General features: G+C 39.0%; 1 protein-coding gene across 11 annotated transcripts in view; it reads right to left on the minus strand.

Moving 5' to 3' along the window:
* The window catches only part of pald1a (phosphatase domain containing paladin 1a), a 41760-nt gene extending 27228 nt beyond the window's left edge, over positions 1 to 14532 (minus strand). The window contains exons 1-7 of one of the 11 annotated variants that reach the window (XM_044102445.1): positions 4983 to 5088; positions 4860 to 4896; positions 2970 to 3155; positions 2679 to 2781; positions 1491 to 1670; positions 937 to 1101; positions 698 to 858 (exon numbers count right to left, since the gene is read on the minus strand). In XM_044102445.1, the coding sequence (XP_043958380.1) occupies positions 698 to 858; positions 937 to 1101; positions 1491 to 1670; positions 2679 to 2781; positions 2970 to 3155; positions 4860 to 4896; positions 4983 to 5073 (923 nt within the window). In that variant the 5' untranslated portion in view covers positions 5074 to 5088. Of the gene's footprint in view, positions 1 to 697; positions 859 to 936; positions 1102 to 1490; positions 1671 to 2678; positions 2782 to 2969; positions 3156 to 3266; positions 3378 to 4859; positions 4897 to 4982; positions 5122 to 6010; positions 6128 to 10275; positions 10556 to 14366 lie in introns of those variants that run through there. The other 10 variants (XM_044102443.1, XM_044102439.1, XM_044102442.1 and 7 more) reach the window with 10 other exon arrangements.
* Between the last annotated feature and the right edge of the window lie 1331 nt (positions 14533 to 15863).

Genomic DNA, 15863 nt, shown 5'->3' on the forward strand with positions numbered 1-15863 from the left:
TCAAGTTATTTTAAGAAGAATGGACACAAATGTCAAGCTCTAAATGCACAAAACAGGTCTGTAGAAGAAGGTAGTTCTACAAACTATAAAACACATTGAGGTTTGTGATCATGATGAAATACGAAAAAGTTCAAGAAGCATGAAGAGAAGCAAGGTACTGTACATCAAAGCATTTTGCGTCTCTGAACAACTTTCTGTCCCTTAAACGGAAGTGAGGAGATCATGTCAATAAATCAACAAACAGGATGCCCCCATCTTCAGTAGGCAAACACCAATCAATCAACTACTGACTCGTACTGGCCTGTTTACAGCTTGGCCATTTTAACAGCTGAACACCCACTCAGATACTTAAAAGTCTAAATTATTTTTCTGTCAAGCACCATAGCAAAGCAGCCTGTTTGTTCCAGCAATACCACATTTTTAATAACTGAAGAAGACTAAAAAGATTAAGGAAACATTAAAATGTAGACAAACTGTCTAGTAAATTTAATGAAATAATTATAGTTTATTTTTAATCTGAACTTATTTGTTGAAATGTCTCCCGTTACGTGGATGATGTTACCTGTAGATATACAATATGCTCAATAGAAAAAGCTTTGTTTTTATAATTACATTTTTTAGATAAAATTTTTCATCTAAGAAAGAAAAACTGAAACAAAAAGCAGGAAGCCATGATGTGTGAAAACCGACAACCAACCTGTAGCCTTGCATGGTGAACATTGGCCTCTTATAGACCTCCTCCGTCACGTGGATGTCCTCCTCACACGTTATGAACATCTTCTGCGGCTCATCTTTGAAGAACTCAATGTCGTTGTAGACATATAAGATGTTTTTGCTGAGCTTTGCAAAGTCATGGAGCTGTAAAGTAAGAACCTTCACTCAGTCATGTCTCAAATGTTTTTATTCTCCTACATAGAAACTGAATATGTTTGCTACCTCATTTCTGATAGTCAGCTCGAGGCTTTCTACTGTTTCCTCTCCTTCCAGTCCTTGAAGGTTCTCATGCAGATTTTCTTTCCTACGCGGGGTGTACGGCACAAAGTCATTGTCCTTATGAAGGAACACCACTGGCTCCTCTCGTATGCAGAAGAAGATAATCTCCTACTTGGAAATAGAAATGTAAAAACAACATCCAAGTGTCTTAGGGAAACTAGCAGGACTACATATTCATGCATGCAATTTAGCACAAGTATAAATAAACCTTCTGTAATAATAACCATAATGTCTCAGTGGACACATTAAGCTCAATTCAACATTAAGTATTGAGCTTATTTTTTGCTCAATTCTTCAGCTGAGCCATAGCTTTCTCCGAGGAGTCAAATATTTACTGACAACACTGAGAAAGAACTCCACACATTCCAACACGGTAAGTTCTTTCCGATCATTTGCTAACCATTTGTGTCAAAGGAAGACAAAGAGTCCTCAGTTCAAGCCAGAGTCAAGTTTAAAAATAAACAAACGAAAAAAAGAGAGAGTGAGAGAGAGATCACCTGCTGTCCTTGGGCTTGAAGTCTCTGGAGAACCTGTTTGAAGCCATTCAAGGTTGGCTGACCCATTCCATACAGCGGGTAGGCTCCCTTCACCTGGCGGAAGTTGGGGGCTCCATAACTGCTTGTTGTGTTTAGAACATCTGCTTTGCTGTATACATCCTGCACCATGAAGTATTCACCCTGGAAACAACATTAATCTGAATTGGTCTGGGAGCTTGACCCTGATAAATGTTTTCCCTCATTTTACAGGTTCTTGCCCTATTCTGTTAGCAAAAAACAGCACAGTTGACACACAGTCTGGCTAGTTTGTTGTCTCAACAGTTTAAATCTCTGCTCTGTTCTGTACACTCTCCTGAACAAAGAGTACCCTTAAACACTCCATACATGCATATAAGTGGGTCTCCATGTGAGATACTGCCACAACTAATTCTTCTTGTTTAAACAGTGTGAAGGTAATCAACAATGCAGTAACTAAACCACTGCATTGTTGGTTTAGTCACAACCAATACCATAATCACTATAATCAAACCCAAAGACAATCAAAAATCTAAAAAAAAAAATTACCAAGCGAAGAGTAAAATTTTAAGGTAAAAGATGTATATCCAGGAAAAAAATTGATGTATTGGAAAATCCAGTTGATCAAAATCTGTTTTTTTCCCCCCAATCAGCTCTCAGCTATTTTCAGTATCAGAGAGATATTTAAAGTGAGGTCAGAGAATGCACAGAGATGTGAGAAGCTTTTCAAAAGAACATTCTCAACAACATCCGAATTCCTTTATGGGGATTCTACGTGGAGGGGGAAAAAATGGGAAACACCGCTGAATATTTGATCTTCAAAACAAAAAGTAAAACATGCTTTTTTTATACTTTTTTGAGGAAACATACCCTGATTTTCTCCCACTTATGAACAGAAGTTGTTGGTTAAACCCTAACAAAAAAGTTAATGCAGCAGAGGTCACAGAGTACATCAAAGCCTTGTTATAGGGGTGCCAACAGTTCTGTTTCAATGACTGCCTCTGATCATAAAAAAAAACCCCGAATGACAATGTTCCAACACTGCACTGCAATTTGGACATGAAGATGTGAAAACAGCAGACAAAGAAACAGGTGAGATTCCTCCACAGCTTTCGGGGATAAGGCGACACCTTGTTATGACTTAAAAAAGCTTGGAGCTTGAGTAGTCCTTACCTTAACCAAGTAATGCTCAGGCAAGGAGTCCGATATCCGACCAACCTTGTAGCCTTCTTTAAGGAAGTTGTCATGAATTTGAAACTCTTGTCTGCAGTTATAGCTGTGTAAAAAATAAAAAACAGGCATGTTTAATTATCAGCAACTGTTTGCTCGGTCGAAGCAGACAAACGAGATGATAACAGGGGCAAACGTTTCGCCTGGAGGTTGGAGATGGGCGGGATGTCACCACAATGATCAAACAGGATTAACACCCAACTGTGAGAACGCAGGTCAGCAGGAGGGACTTACGTGATGACGACCGGTGCAACCTTGTTGGTGATAATGGACTTGGCTTTGCTGTTGTGGATGTTGATCATGTGGAATGGACTCATGCTGCTATGGGCCATCCCGTTGGCTTGGACGTTGTCAGTCGACGACTCTACATAAACAGGCTGTGGGGCAGCGCTGGCAGTTGTACCCATGCTCCACAAGCTGCTGCGAATTACATCAATTTGAGACTCAGAGACAGGAAGAAAAGACTCCTGAACGTATGCGAGAGCGAGAGCGACGGCGACGAGGCCTAACGTCACTTAAAAAGAGGCTTACGGTGTGAAGAGAATGTCTCACACTTCAGCGAGGAGATGTAGAAGCCAGTGGCAGTCTGTCACATTAAATTTAAATGAACTTAACAAGAAAATCTGAATTTTACAGTTATTTGCAGGGCATTTTTCAAATCAAAAAAGGTTTTGTTGACAGTTGGTGAGTCCACCACATCTATGCATTTTATTGTTGTCTTTTAAACCAAAATATTATCTCCTACACAAATACAACTGGCTGTTGGCTAGCTTGTTTCAATAAACCTGTGCCTGTTTCAAAGGAAAAATTATCACTGTGACATTTATTTCCTTAGTTATTGTAATATCGCTGGGTATTTTTAATCATTAGTTAGTAAATGCTATTACTCATTAAAAATTATATGTATAAAATTAACTGTTTTGTTTTTAACAATACCATTATTTAGTATTATTGTTAAACTCTCCTAAGCTGGTGATCTGTGGAATCACATTCAGTTCCAACTACAGCTGCAACTGTTTTTGATGATGTTTCAACATCAGTCAGATTGGATTGAGAGCTTCTGTGAACATCATGTTTTGCACCAATCAGATAAAAAATAAATAAATAAATAAATAAATAAAACTGACACTGAGGCTCCTGGCAAAACCTGAAACTGCTGGTGCACAAGTTACTCTCCGGGTTGTTGCTAGGTAACCAAAGAACGAGTGAGTGAGTTAGCTAGACCATGAGCGGTTGAGTGGCTCAACGCCTTTTTATCTGCCTACATCCCCCAGAAAGCTGTGTGGTTCAGGATTGTTTCGGAGTTTAGAGAAACTATTAAATATTGTATCAAACGTATTATGTATTTATGATGATCATGTGTCTATTGCAATATATATTGTTATTGATTTACTGGCCAGCCCTAAATTAACTTTACGACAACTTGCCTTCATCTGGATTACAAACATGGGACATTAGAGAAGAGTAAAAATATTTCTATTACACCCATGCAACTTAAAATAGAGGCTCACACGAGCCTGCCACGAGTTCCACACTAATCTCCTTCCGTTTGAATAAAACAGTTTTTTTCAGGACACCCTGCAGATAAACAAACCCTGAGAGTCAGGAGCAAAACATCAGCCCTAATTTAGGAAGCTACAAATAAAAAAGAACTAGATTCTGAGTGTAAACCATCCTCATCGTAACCCAAACATGTTTCATTCAAAATGAAAACAAACTAGTTGCCACACAGTTCAGATGAATTCAGCCATTTAAGCTCAAAGCATCTCCAGCTTCAAATACAATTCGTCTCTGGCTGTGCGGAGAGAGATGCCGGATGAGTCACAGCCACTCTCCACGTTGTTGCGTCTGGAGGTGAGTGGGTAGATCAACCTTGTACTCAGAAAAGCTTTCAAGCCAATAAAAAGATTCACTTCTCTGAAGTGCAAACTGTTAAAACAACAAACTGATTTTTTTTGTCTTTTCCTCTCCAGACACAGTTTAAAATCATTTTGCAGCTTTTAGGCAATATAAAAGAAAAACAGAAAAGTAAACTCCCAACCCAGATTCCACAAAAGCAAGCAATCTTTTCAAAAGAGCAGTTTGCTCCATCTGCCCACTTCTATTTCAGTCTTTGCCACATACCAAAAGCATCCTAGCTGCCAAAGATCTGCGGCCACCACTAGAAAAACAGACAAAAAACTAAAAAAAACAACAAAAAAACCAACCCTTTACGGCACAACGCTCCTCTAAAATCTGATATCTTACAAATGAGACGAGGAGCGATCTCCACTTCCAGGACTTTTTCTCTGCTGCTTGTTTTCCGCCATGGTCCAAAAAGAGTGTGAGAACTTGGCATCCCATCTAAAGAACTATATTCCACTCTGGAATCCCGTCGCCCGCCCCCCTCAGACGGTGGGAAACACCCCTCACGGGAAATCAGAGTCCCTGACAGCTTGGCATTCAATGAAGAAAAAAGAAAAAAGAAGAGAGGAAGAAAGAAAACTCAAAGTTTTCAGACAACGTCCTGCTCTGCTGCGTGCTATCTCCTGTCTGAAGTTGGGAAATGGATTTAGGCAGGAGAATTGAGTCTCTACGGAGGGGAGTGGAGGAAGTTGTCATACATCTGGTGGCCAGATGGCTAAAGTTTAGCTCTCTTCTATAGGGGGCATGCAAAATAAAGACTTCTCAGAGAGAAACACAATTTTATAAGCTGTAAATATTAGCAAATATATTGGCAAAAACAATTATTTTGATTTGTTATGTCATTATTACTTAAACAAACCTTACAAAGTTAGATTTAGTCAGTTGGAACCCAACAGTGAACAGACTAAGAATGCATGCAAACAAATCTATTTTTGTAATTAAACCAGTAATAATGTATTGTAATGTAACCAGTAATGTCTAATAAATCTGAGTTATTATAAAAAAACATATTGCATCATACTTTGAAGGCAGAAAACCCTATAATTTCAAAAGTATCAAACATAACTAATTACAACTGGAAGTTTAACATTTTTTGAAAGCAGACAACTAGCATTAAAACTTGTTTTTGTGAAACAAACGGTGCCTTTTGAGTCATATCCTCTATAAGAGGAGTTCACTACCATATATAAATAGTGACGTCCTGTCTGAAATCACACTAGATGGAAATATGATCGATTTTCATGACAAGAAAAATACATTTTTAGTGGAAATATGTCCAGTTGCACACTAACTGGAGACAAAGAAAAATGACTGAGTAAGAACTTTTACTATAAAGTTCATGAAAGAAAGGTAAAGTTTCAGGAACTAACCTTCAGAGGAGTCGGGAGGTAAACTTGTTTAGCTTGAATTTAAGGGAAGCAAGAACCAAAAGCTGAGAGATAATCACACAACACAAGTAATGCCACAACTTAGATATATAGAGTCAACAGCCAGATCGCCATGGCAACCTGGCATGGCAACTTGTTTATCAGGTAAGTACTCCCTTGTCATACTTTATCAGCATTATACTTTTCTCTGTGTCTGAGCAAAGTTAAGAAGAACATTTGTAGATATTGACTTAGTATTTTAACTTCCCTTCTATCAACAATATCAAATGAAAGTGACATTTTAGGGGGTACAGTGGCGCAGTTGGTAGAGCTGTTGCCTTGCAGCAAGAAGGTCCTGGGTTCAATTCCCGGCAAACTAAGCTCTGTATGGAGTTTAGTTTGCATGTTCTCTCTGTGCATGCGTGGGTTTTCTCCAGGTACTCCGGCTTCCTCCCACAGTTCAAAAACATGACTTTTAGGTTAATTGGACTCTCTAAATTCTCCCTAGGTGTGTGTGTGCTTGGTTGTTTGTCCTGTCTGTCTCTGTGTTGCCCTGCAACAGACTGGCGACTTGTCCAGGGTGTACCCTGTATGCCTCTCGCCCGGCACCCCTCCTGGTCCCTCTGAGGGACAAGGGTGTTAGAAAATGGATGGATGGATGGATGACATTTTAGGGCCTAAGTAAACTAATAGTGTTAATGTGTGAATAGTGTCACAGAGAACAATGTTTTGACAGTTAACATTCCGGTAGTCCAAGGTTTGTGTTAAGCAAAAACTGACCACTGATTAAAAGAAAAGAACAAAATCACCTCCTGACTCGCTAATGCAAGTTTTCTCTTGAGACAGTTACTTATAGAAATGGATGAAGATGAAAGAATTCTTAAACCATCTGAATACGGACAGAATTTTTGCATTTTAAAGTCACATTTTTGTCACAAGCAGTCATTCCCCACTATGGTAATTTTCAGGCAGACTCAAAGAGCTTTTAAATCCCTCGGTTCAATGCCAGTCTCCAAGGTCTCAAGCAACTGCGCAACATTTCTCCTCATCATTGGATAAAACACAACATAAATCTTCAATTCAAGCAGAAGATTTTCCCACACTTACATTTGTCTTGAATCATCATTTTGTTTTGTGTCATTATTTAAGTTCTGTGTCTCCAATATAACACCATCTTTGTGCAACCTTTGGTTGCATTTTTGCTCAACTTTTTTATACATATTTTGTCATTTTGGACATGGAAAATCTACTGTTGGCTACCAGCCTAAACCCAGGGGAAAAGATTGTAAAAATGATGATGAAGGGGTTTTCAAGATCAAAGAATACTAAAAAACCCCCAGAATATCTTCAGTCACTTACTTTGCAGCATTTAATTAATAGATATCCTTCAAACACTTAATGGACTTCCTAAAGCCTGTTCTTTGTAGTTTTTCCAACAACAAGCTGCCTGATAACTTCACAATACTTTATTTTCAAAGGCCTGATGAGGAAATGTCACATTACTGCTGCTGCAGAACAAGTTTCAGACTGAATTTGGTGCAGCAGAGAGACTCCTCCGTCAGCTCTACCACTGCAAGGCTAAAGAGTTCACGTTTTTTCTGCACGGAAGTCCCTGACACACACAAGCGCCACCGACTCCTAACCAACTAGTGATTTCAGCAAAGGCAAACCCAGACTTCCAAAGCAGGCAGAGTCGGGTGGAGGCCTGAGTAGAAATAGCCCTCCGTCATAAACATCCTCCTGAAGGGCCAATAACGGCAGCTCATCAGAGACGCTGTTAATCCCTCATGTCGGCTACACAAGTGCCACACTTGCATTATAAATATTTTCTTTACTAATGCAAACAGTTGTAATAAAAAGTTTTTAAAGTCCTAATTTAAAGTACCTTGCAAAAATATTCATGTCAATTTAACTTTTCTATTTATTAATTCTTATGTCCATATTTGTATTTTCTAAATTTATATTGTTAGTAAGCTTGTATGGTGTTTTCTACATTGTATTTCATTCTGTTGTTTTTTCTATTTTTGTTACTCTTATTTTTACTGTCCACTTTCTGTCATGATAATTGACATTTCCCACTTGTGCAACTAATAAAGAGTTATTTTATCTTATGTTACAACCAGAAACGTCAATGCATTTTAATTAACTTTTAAGGCGTAGACTAACAAAAAGCACTGCATAATTATCAAGTGGAATGTAAATTGTGTTATCACTAATGAACAAACTGGATCATGTAGGCCAAGCAGCAGATTAACAAGTCAGGGTTTAAAACAATACCTGAAGCTTTTGACATCTCACAGAAAACGATGCCCACAAAGAAACATGCATAGTATCCACAGCATCATACTATGGAAATACTTTTCTTCAGCTTTTACAGAAAAAAAAATTAAAAAGCAGGTCAGAGCTGATATTAGGGCTGGGCATTTTAAAAAAAAATTGTTATGATGAGAATTTAATTTATTGTTGCCTTAATAAATTTCAATGAAGTCAAGCCATGAAGTCAAGCCATACAGTTGACTAAAAATAAAGTAATAGTATTTTATTATATATTTTTTTATCATTTTTATCATAAGATTTACAAAAAAAATCACATAAAGATTTATGGTTGTAAAATCATAAAATATGAAAGTTCAAGAAGCATGAACATGTTTGCATGATTATTCATGTTTACTCTGAATCTATCTACCGCAGGTACTTAAATGTAGTGATGACACAGTCAAGAGTAAAACCATGGAAAACAGAGCCGCCTGCCACCCAACTAGCATCGCTCCATTCAGGCCTGCTCCATTTAAATTCATACGGTGTCCCAACTTCGCTGTAGCTGCATCTTAACACAAAAGGGTCCCCTTGCAGACAGGAAGGAGCTTGCAGCTGCAGGATGCATCTGTTGTTGGCCCAGAGGAAGGATGCGGAGCACGCTTCATTCAGAAGACATACATTGATTCAAGAGAGAGATACACTCCGTGACACATACAGAGGTCTTTCAACACCACATCCCATACCAAGGTTGAGCACAACGCCACAAGCGTGGTTGCACCACCCACAAAAGATGTCAAATTCAATTCACTTGTTGTGCAACATTGGTCATTACATTAAGGGACCCCGTTTGTCTCCATGGAGGCGACTTATTCAGTCTGCCAATGTTAAGTTTGAGAGGCCAAACAAACTGGAGCAAAAAAAAAAAAAACAACCCAACATATAATCAGATCACAACATGTTGTATGATTGAATCCCGACATAAAAAGAAATGAAAAACTCATAATAATCTCATTACTGTAAACAACAGGAACCGTAACTCAGTTGCATGGCAAAGCGAGAGGGGGGGTGCTAGCTCATAGGAAATGCTCAGCAGTATTCTCTGAAGCTTCCACTCTACAGCTGTACGCATGTACACCCAATGAGGTTAAGGGTTAGGCACAAGCATGGCTCTACAGGACACGGCAAGTTCCTGAGCTGAAATATCAGAGATCTGCCTGGAAATGAGCTCAGTGCTTCCTCTGCAAAAAATTATTTTTTTCTTTCATTTTGTTTTTCCTTTAACAAACTCAACTCATTGTGCATTCATGTGAACTTGCAGCAGCAGTGTTTGTCTTTGTTTCTAAAAAGAAAACGAGGGGAAAAAAACAGCTTATAAAGAGGAAACCAAGCAGTGTTATTGTTCTGCTTGAAAATCTGATCAAAAGACGTGAAGCTCATTTTCCACTGCAAGATCAAACCAATACAAAAACTAAAGGGAAAGGTGCCTTTTAGTTTAGGCATGTGACATAAATCACATGAATAAGTTGCATAATTCTGCATTTTGCTGCAAAAAAAAAAAAGGAAAATCAAAGAAAAAAAGAGCAAGTGAGTCTATTTTTAAAACCTCAGCCTGTAATTGATTCTATGTCAGGCTGGCAATTTCAGCGCTCTGATTTCAAGGCTGCAGTAAAATACGGTTTTATTTTCTCCTTCAAACCAAAGTGTCCGACCGCAACGTTCTGTCAACGCTGCCGGACCAACTGACAGGGCTTTCAGTCTGTCGCTCGCCTAAAAAATCTGCCTTCTGCGTGCATCGGTGAGATTTTACTCAGATTTGTTTCTCTCACTCGCAGCTCAGACATGTGCAACTGTCTTGTAGACAAAAAACCCATTTTGTCTACAAGAAATTATCAATGTATCTAAGCTTGCAGTAAAGCACTATCAAACTAACAATCTGAAATTTTCCTTACAGCCAACAGAACTCTACAGCAGAAGTCAGGCATTATAACAGAAAAGTCTCCCAACTGTACCTGACATTCAGCTGTTCGCTCCACCCTCTGAGAGGCTGACAAGTGGAAAACAGCAGGTTGAAAACAAACTGACAGCTCTCCAGGCAGCGGACGACCGGTCTCAGTCACACGTCCTTTCTGGCATCTCTCTTTGATGGTCTGTGAGGCAATCCGTCTCTGTCTGCCGATCAAACTACAGCAGGTGGCAGTCTCTGCATTGTTAGCGTGTCCTTACAATGCGGGTCCTTCACTCAGGACAGATCCCAGCAGGAAGTGTTTAGAGGTTTAGGTGTGCAAAGGTATTCTGTTCTGCTTGTTGGTTGTCTGTTACTTTTTTGAATGCATCCCATATGCACGAGGTGCAAAGCTGCTCGTGCATGACCGGGTTTATGTGTGCGTGCATGTGCGTCTGTGTGTATGTGTAAGGAGAGGATGTGGAGGCGGGTCCAGAGAGGCTTACTCATCATTCAGTTCACCACCAGAGCCCCTGCCTGGCAGCGCTGCACCTTTCAAACACACGGCTGATCTTTTCATATAGGAATGAACCGTAACTGTTACAGTTGACCCTCACTGACCCAGCGAAGCATAAACTCTGATAAATTCCTAACAACTGCACACAGATGACATCACACAAGCCTGATTCACTACAAAGCTCTAATTACTCCATTCATTAGCAGTCAACACACGGCATGCTGAAGGCAAACAGGCTAACAGCTGGGCAAATACTTGGATTAAAGCTTGAGCTTCAGCTGCAAACGGCTGTCTGACGTACTGCCTGTAATTATAACCCTAACATCTCAGACCACTTCGCCATGCAAATACGCAGACGAAAACCACACATTGGACAAAATGCAGTGCCTTGCATAACTTTGCCACATTTTCCTAGATTATAACCACAAACAAAACTGGTTCTATTGGGATTGTATGTGACAAACCGACACACAATGTTGCGTAATTGCGAAGGGGGGAAAAAAAGATACATGATTTGAGTTTTGTTTACAAATAAAAATCTGTAAGGTGCGGTTCAGAAAGCTTATGACTATAGCTCCCCCATGGCAATGATTTGTAGAATCTTCTTTAAATCTTTTGGTAAATGTATCTATCATATTTGAACATCTAGAGACAAAAAGTTGTGCCCATTCAACAGATTACTGGACAGCCTGTAAGCACAGCATGTTTGATGTCTTGGCAACAATTTCCAACAGCATTTGGGTCTGGATTTCTGAACCATTCTTGTCTACGCATTTCTTATTTTTATCCTTCACCACAATGTCTCCACAACTTTCTCTCCATTACTAAAATCCGGAAAAAGTATTTAGCTGGCCATACTATGGGCATTAAGAGCATGACCCTGTTGCGCTTGAGTTATCAAAACCTACTAAAAAATTCCATTCAAGGATTAATATGCAACTGCAATATATATGAGGGATAACCACTGGATACAATTTGTAGCTCTATGGATTTCATTTTGGGGAATGGGATCAAAGGAGGGTTGCATTCAAATGCACACCAAACTTTTCAGATTTTTGTCAATTTGAATACCACATATCCTTTTCCTTACAACTCACAATTATTCAATAAAATTTGTTTTATTCCAAATTAAATACATTGAAGTCTGAGACTCTGAAACAAAGAGGTGAAAAAGAGAAAATAAAAGGGCATGGATGCTTTCACAAGACATCATATTTCTCTACTGACAGGCAGCCTGTCAGAATATATTCATACAAACACAACCCACAATCCACAATCTATCAAAAGATAGAGCGCAGGAGTCATTTTTGAAATATGGATGCAGAAATCTACTGCTGCCACACCTGTTCCTTCCTTCCTGCAAGAGTTGTGAGCCAAGACTCTGAAGTTCTTGCAACACCATTAAAAGTGAAACCAGGCCCTCCCATTGCCTGAAAAAAACCTCAGTACCAGAATGAATCTGTTGGAGGAAGGAGAATTGATTAGCACAGTTTCATTCATGTAAAGGGTTATATAATAGCATAACTGAAAAGCACAGATGTCGCAAAAATAACTTGAATGTAATGAAATATAGCTGCATGAAATGAGTGTTTTGACAGCTTCACTTCCTTCCTCACTAGAAAAAAAGATGAAATAAAAGACGGATGTTCTTCGACAGATTAAGTAAAACATCCTCTCTGTTTAATGTCCCAAACGGAAAAACTACACAAGCCCTATATATCACCTGACATAAGCTAAATATCGCTCTGTCCTGGTCTGTGTCATACTAAAAAAAGAAAAAGTGTGTTTACTAGGCCACAGTGTAACAGGAAAAGGAGGCAATAACACAGGAAAGTGTTTTCACCTGTTACAAAAGTTCAGCTCTCAGCGGCCAAACAAAATATTATACCACTGATGGTTTCACGGTTGCATCATTATTCTTCAAGGTCAGAGGAGTTAAAGTCAAAACACAAAATCACTTTGCAGCTTCAGAGAGGAGCAAATGAGAATCACAGAGATGCAAAAGTACATGTTGATGGGAAATAAACTGTTCTCCCAAGTGCTTTTATGAAATCTGACACCTTGTGGTGCAAATAACCCACTGCATTGCACAATGCCTGCTACTTGGATATTTGTTCTGACAAATTCATTTTTGTCCAATCAAGATTTTTAAAATTCGATTAAGTATAACTTAGCATACAGGAAGGAAAGGGGATCAGTTCAAACAAACATCTCTGGGACAGAACCCAGTACATCCAACCCAGTCTCCAGTCGGTTACAGCTGTGTTTTAGCTTCTTTTTTTCCCCCCCATTTTCATGTGCTGCAAGAGATCATCCCAAACTTTGATTTCAACTTCTCCCCTGCTTTACTGTCGACCAGTCTGGTGTGTTCCTTGATTTTCTTGATGCTGTTTGTTCTCTAATGTTCTCTAACAAACCACCAAGGCCTTTACAGCACAGCTTAATTTATACTGAGATTAAATTACACACCATGGACTCTATTTCATTCTGAAATCAATAAGTTACACTGGATTCTACTGTCAGGGTAAAGAGATCTGAATGCGAGCAACACTTTTTCAGACTTTTATTTGGAAAAAATGTTGAAAAGCATGTTCAAAGGGTATAAATACTTTTTCAAGCCACTATAATTGCCATTAACAAGGAAGCTATGGCAACATTTTCCAAATGAAAAATTTGTGCTCCATCCGTGAGAACTACATTTCCTCTTGTAGGCCTCTTATCAAGATAAACTAAAAGTTTTTGAGCCCAATCATTTATTCCCCAGCTGTTCATTCTGGGGAGTTTTGTGCAGTCGATTTTGATTAATGGTGATGTTCACGGTTTGATCTGGGCTCACATACTGACAAGCGCCAGTTTCTGTCCTCTGCCCCTGGGGACAGAGGGTAAAGTGATATGCCCAGATCTCAGAGACATAGAACAGTCTCAGCTGGATGGGGCCCCAAGTACAATACATCAAAGAGCATCATGTGCTTTGTCTTACTTCAACGGGGGTCCTTCTCATACCTACACTGTCATATTTGATGATAAATATCTCTCCAATCTTTAAGCTAATAAAGACACTGTAGTACAGTTATATTAAAAATGTATTTTGTGTGCTCTGAAACCAAAAATATATTTTTTAAGTTTCTAGTTACTTTCAGGTAATTAATTTGGTGTAATCCTTTATTGCACCAAATTATGACTTAATTAAGATTTTACTACTTTTATGTAATTCACTGGTCTACATGGTTATGAAAATCATTGCAAGTTGTCTCCCTGTTTGATGAAAATAGAAGCTTCTAATTATCTATAAATCATTTGCACATGAATGAGCTCTGACAAAATGTCCAAGCATTTCCAACTCAAACTTTCATCATGGCTCTAAACATGCTCAGATGCCCAGACGCAATGCACAATACAGTTAAAGCATTGAGAGCCGAGTGGGGGATGCCAAGCACATGCTTCCATCAGCCTGAAAAGAAATACTTCGTAGAATGAAATACACGCTGAGGAACTGTAGTATTCATGAAACACAAGCAACGCGTATAAGCGTAGAAGTTACGGTGATTTTGTTTAAGTCCAAGCATCAAAAAAGAGGGAAAAATCTCAACTTTTAAGGCTGACATTGCAACAAGAGCACGGTAAAGTTTAAAGCGACTCACCATTTCAGCAGCTCTCAGTCGGTGGAAAAGAGTCCAGACGAACCATAGTTTCTTCCGAAGCTTATAAAAAATATACAGCTTTTGCTTTTTTACCAGCAAAAGATAAACAAACAACGGCTTATTAAGTTTTTTTTCTGTCCTATCTTGAGAATTTCACGGAAAAGATTTTGCTTGCGAACTCTGACACACAGCGCATGCGCGGGTAGTGGTTATCCACAGATGCTCCATCAGCGAGTCAAAATAAGAACACAGAAACCTTGCATAGGGAGGCACAGAGATATGAGAAACGTGGAGTCAGATGTTAAAAGCAGATTACATTAGTTGTTTCCTGTTTGATTACACTCCCACTGAAGTGATTGAGGACGACATAGTGGTCCACTTATCTTATATCTCCTATCTCTTGTTTTCATCTCCTATCTTATTATGGACACTTGTCTTTCAAGCTAACATTTGGCGTTCACATGATAGGCTATAAATCCATATATTAATACCAGTCTAGTTATTTTTGTACTCCCACATAAAGACAAATTTATCAGGTACTCTCACTGCCCACTTTATTAGATACACCTTGCAGAACCTCCTTTATCTTCATAGATGGGTTAAATAAATTCAAAAGGATTTTATTTACGTCAAAGAGAAAATAAATGTTGTTGTAACTCATATCATGCATGTATTTTTAAAGAGTCATTGCTGCTGTGGACTAAGGATCTCAAGCACCAGTCAGCATTACATCGTTTCTGAAGTGGTTTCTGACAGAAAATTATTGCTGTTTGTTTCATGATTATGCTAACAGCTCAATTTTCAGGCAACAGAAACAGGGGTCCACAGTAATATGTCCTGGATGACATGATCAGTTCAGTTGTTGGTAAGCACTGCTAAACCACCTCTTTTATCTTTGCTGCTCCTCTATCTGGCCATATAGCTAGAGAGCTGGGCAGGATATGATCCTTCAACATCTCTGGGGTTGGGTGTTGTAGATTACTTATTTTTTTAGCTTTTGAGATGCTAACTGGCTGCTCCCTGTTGTAAAAATAACTATTAATTCCTCAGAGCATATATTCAGCAAGGAGTTGGAAATGTTACAGTCAGATTTCGATCTATATTGACATAGTAGCATCTGACATTATGAATTTCTAGGCTGTAGCCTACATCCATGATGCAAATCCACAATTTCACTACATCCCAAGCTATGTCATTGGACTGAGATTTGGTTACTTTGGAGGCTCTAGGGAGCAGTTAACTCATCGTCATGTTCATTTTGAGATGTTTTGAGCTCTGTGACAACATTCATTATCCTCCTTAAGTAGTAATGAGAACACTGTGTTTGTTAAAGGATGGGTATGGTCACCAACAATACTCAGGCAGCCTGTGGTGTTTAAACAAACTCAACTGGAACCTTTACAGGGACTCTTCTATATAAACACCAGGACATGACTCCCATAATTGCAGGGTGAGCCAAGGAAATAAGTAAACCATGCACAGCCAATCAGGGCTCCT

Source organism: Gambusia affinis, linkage group LG20 (assembly GCF_019740435.1).
Source record: "Gambusia affinis linkage group LG20, SWU_Gaff_1.0, whole genome shotgun sequence".
NCBI lineage: Eukaryota > Metazoa > Chordata > Actinopteri > Cyprinodontiformes > Poeciliidae > Gambusia > Gambusia affinis.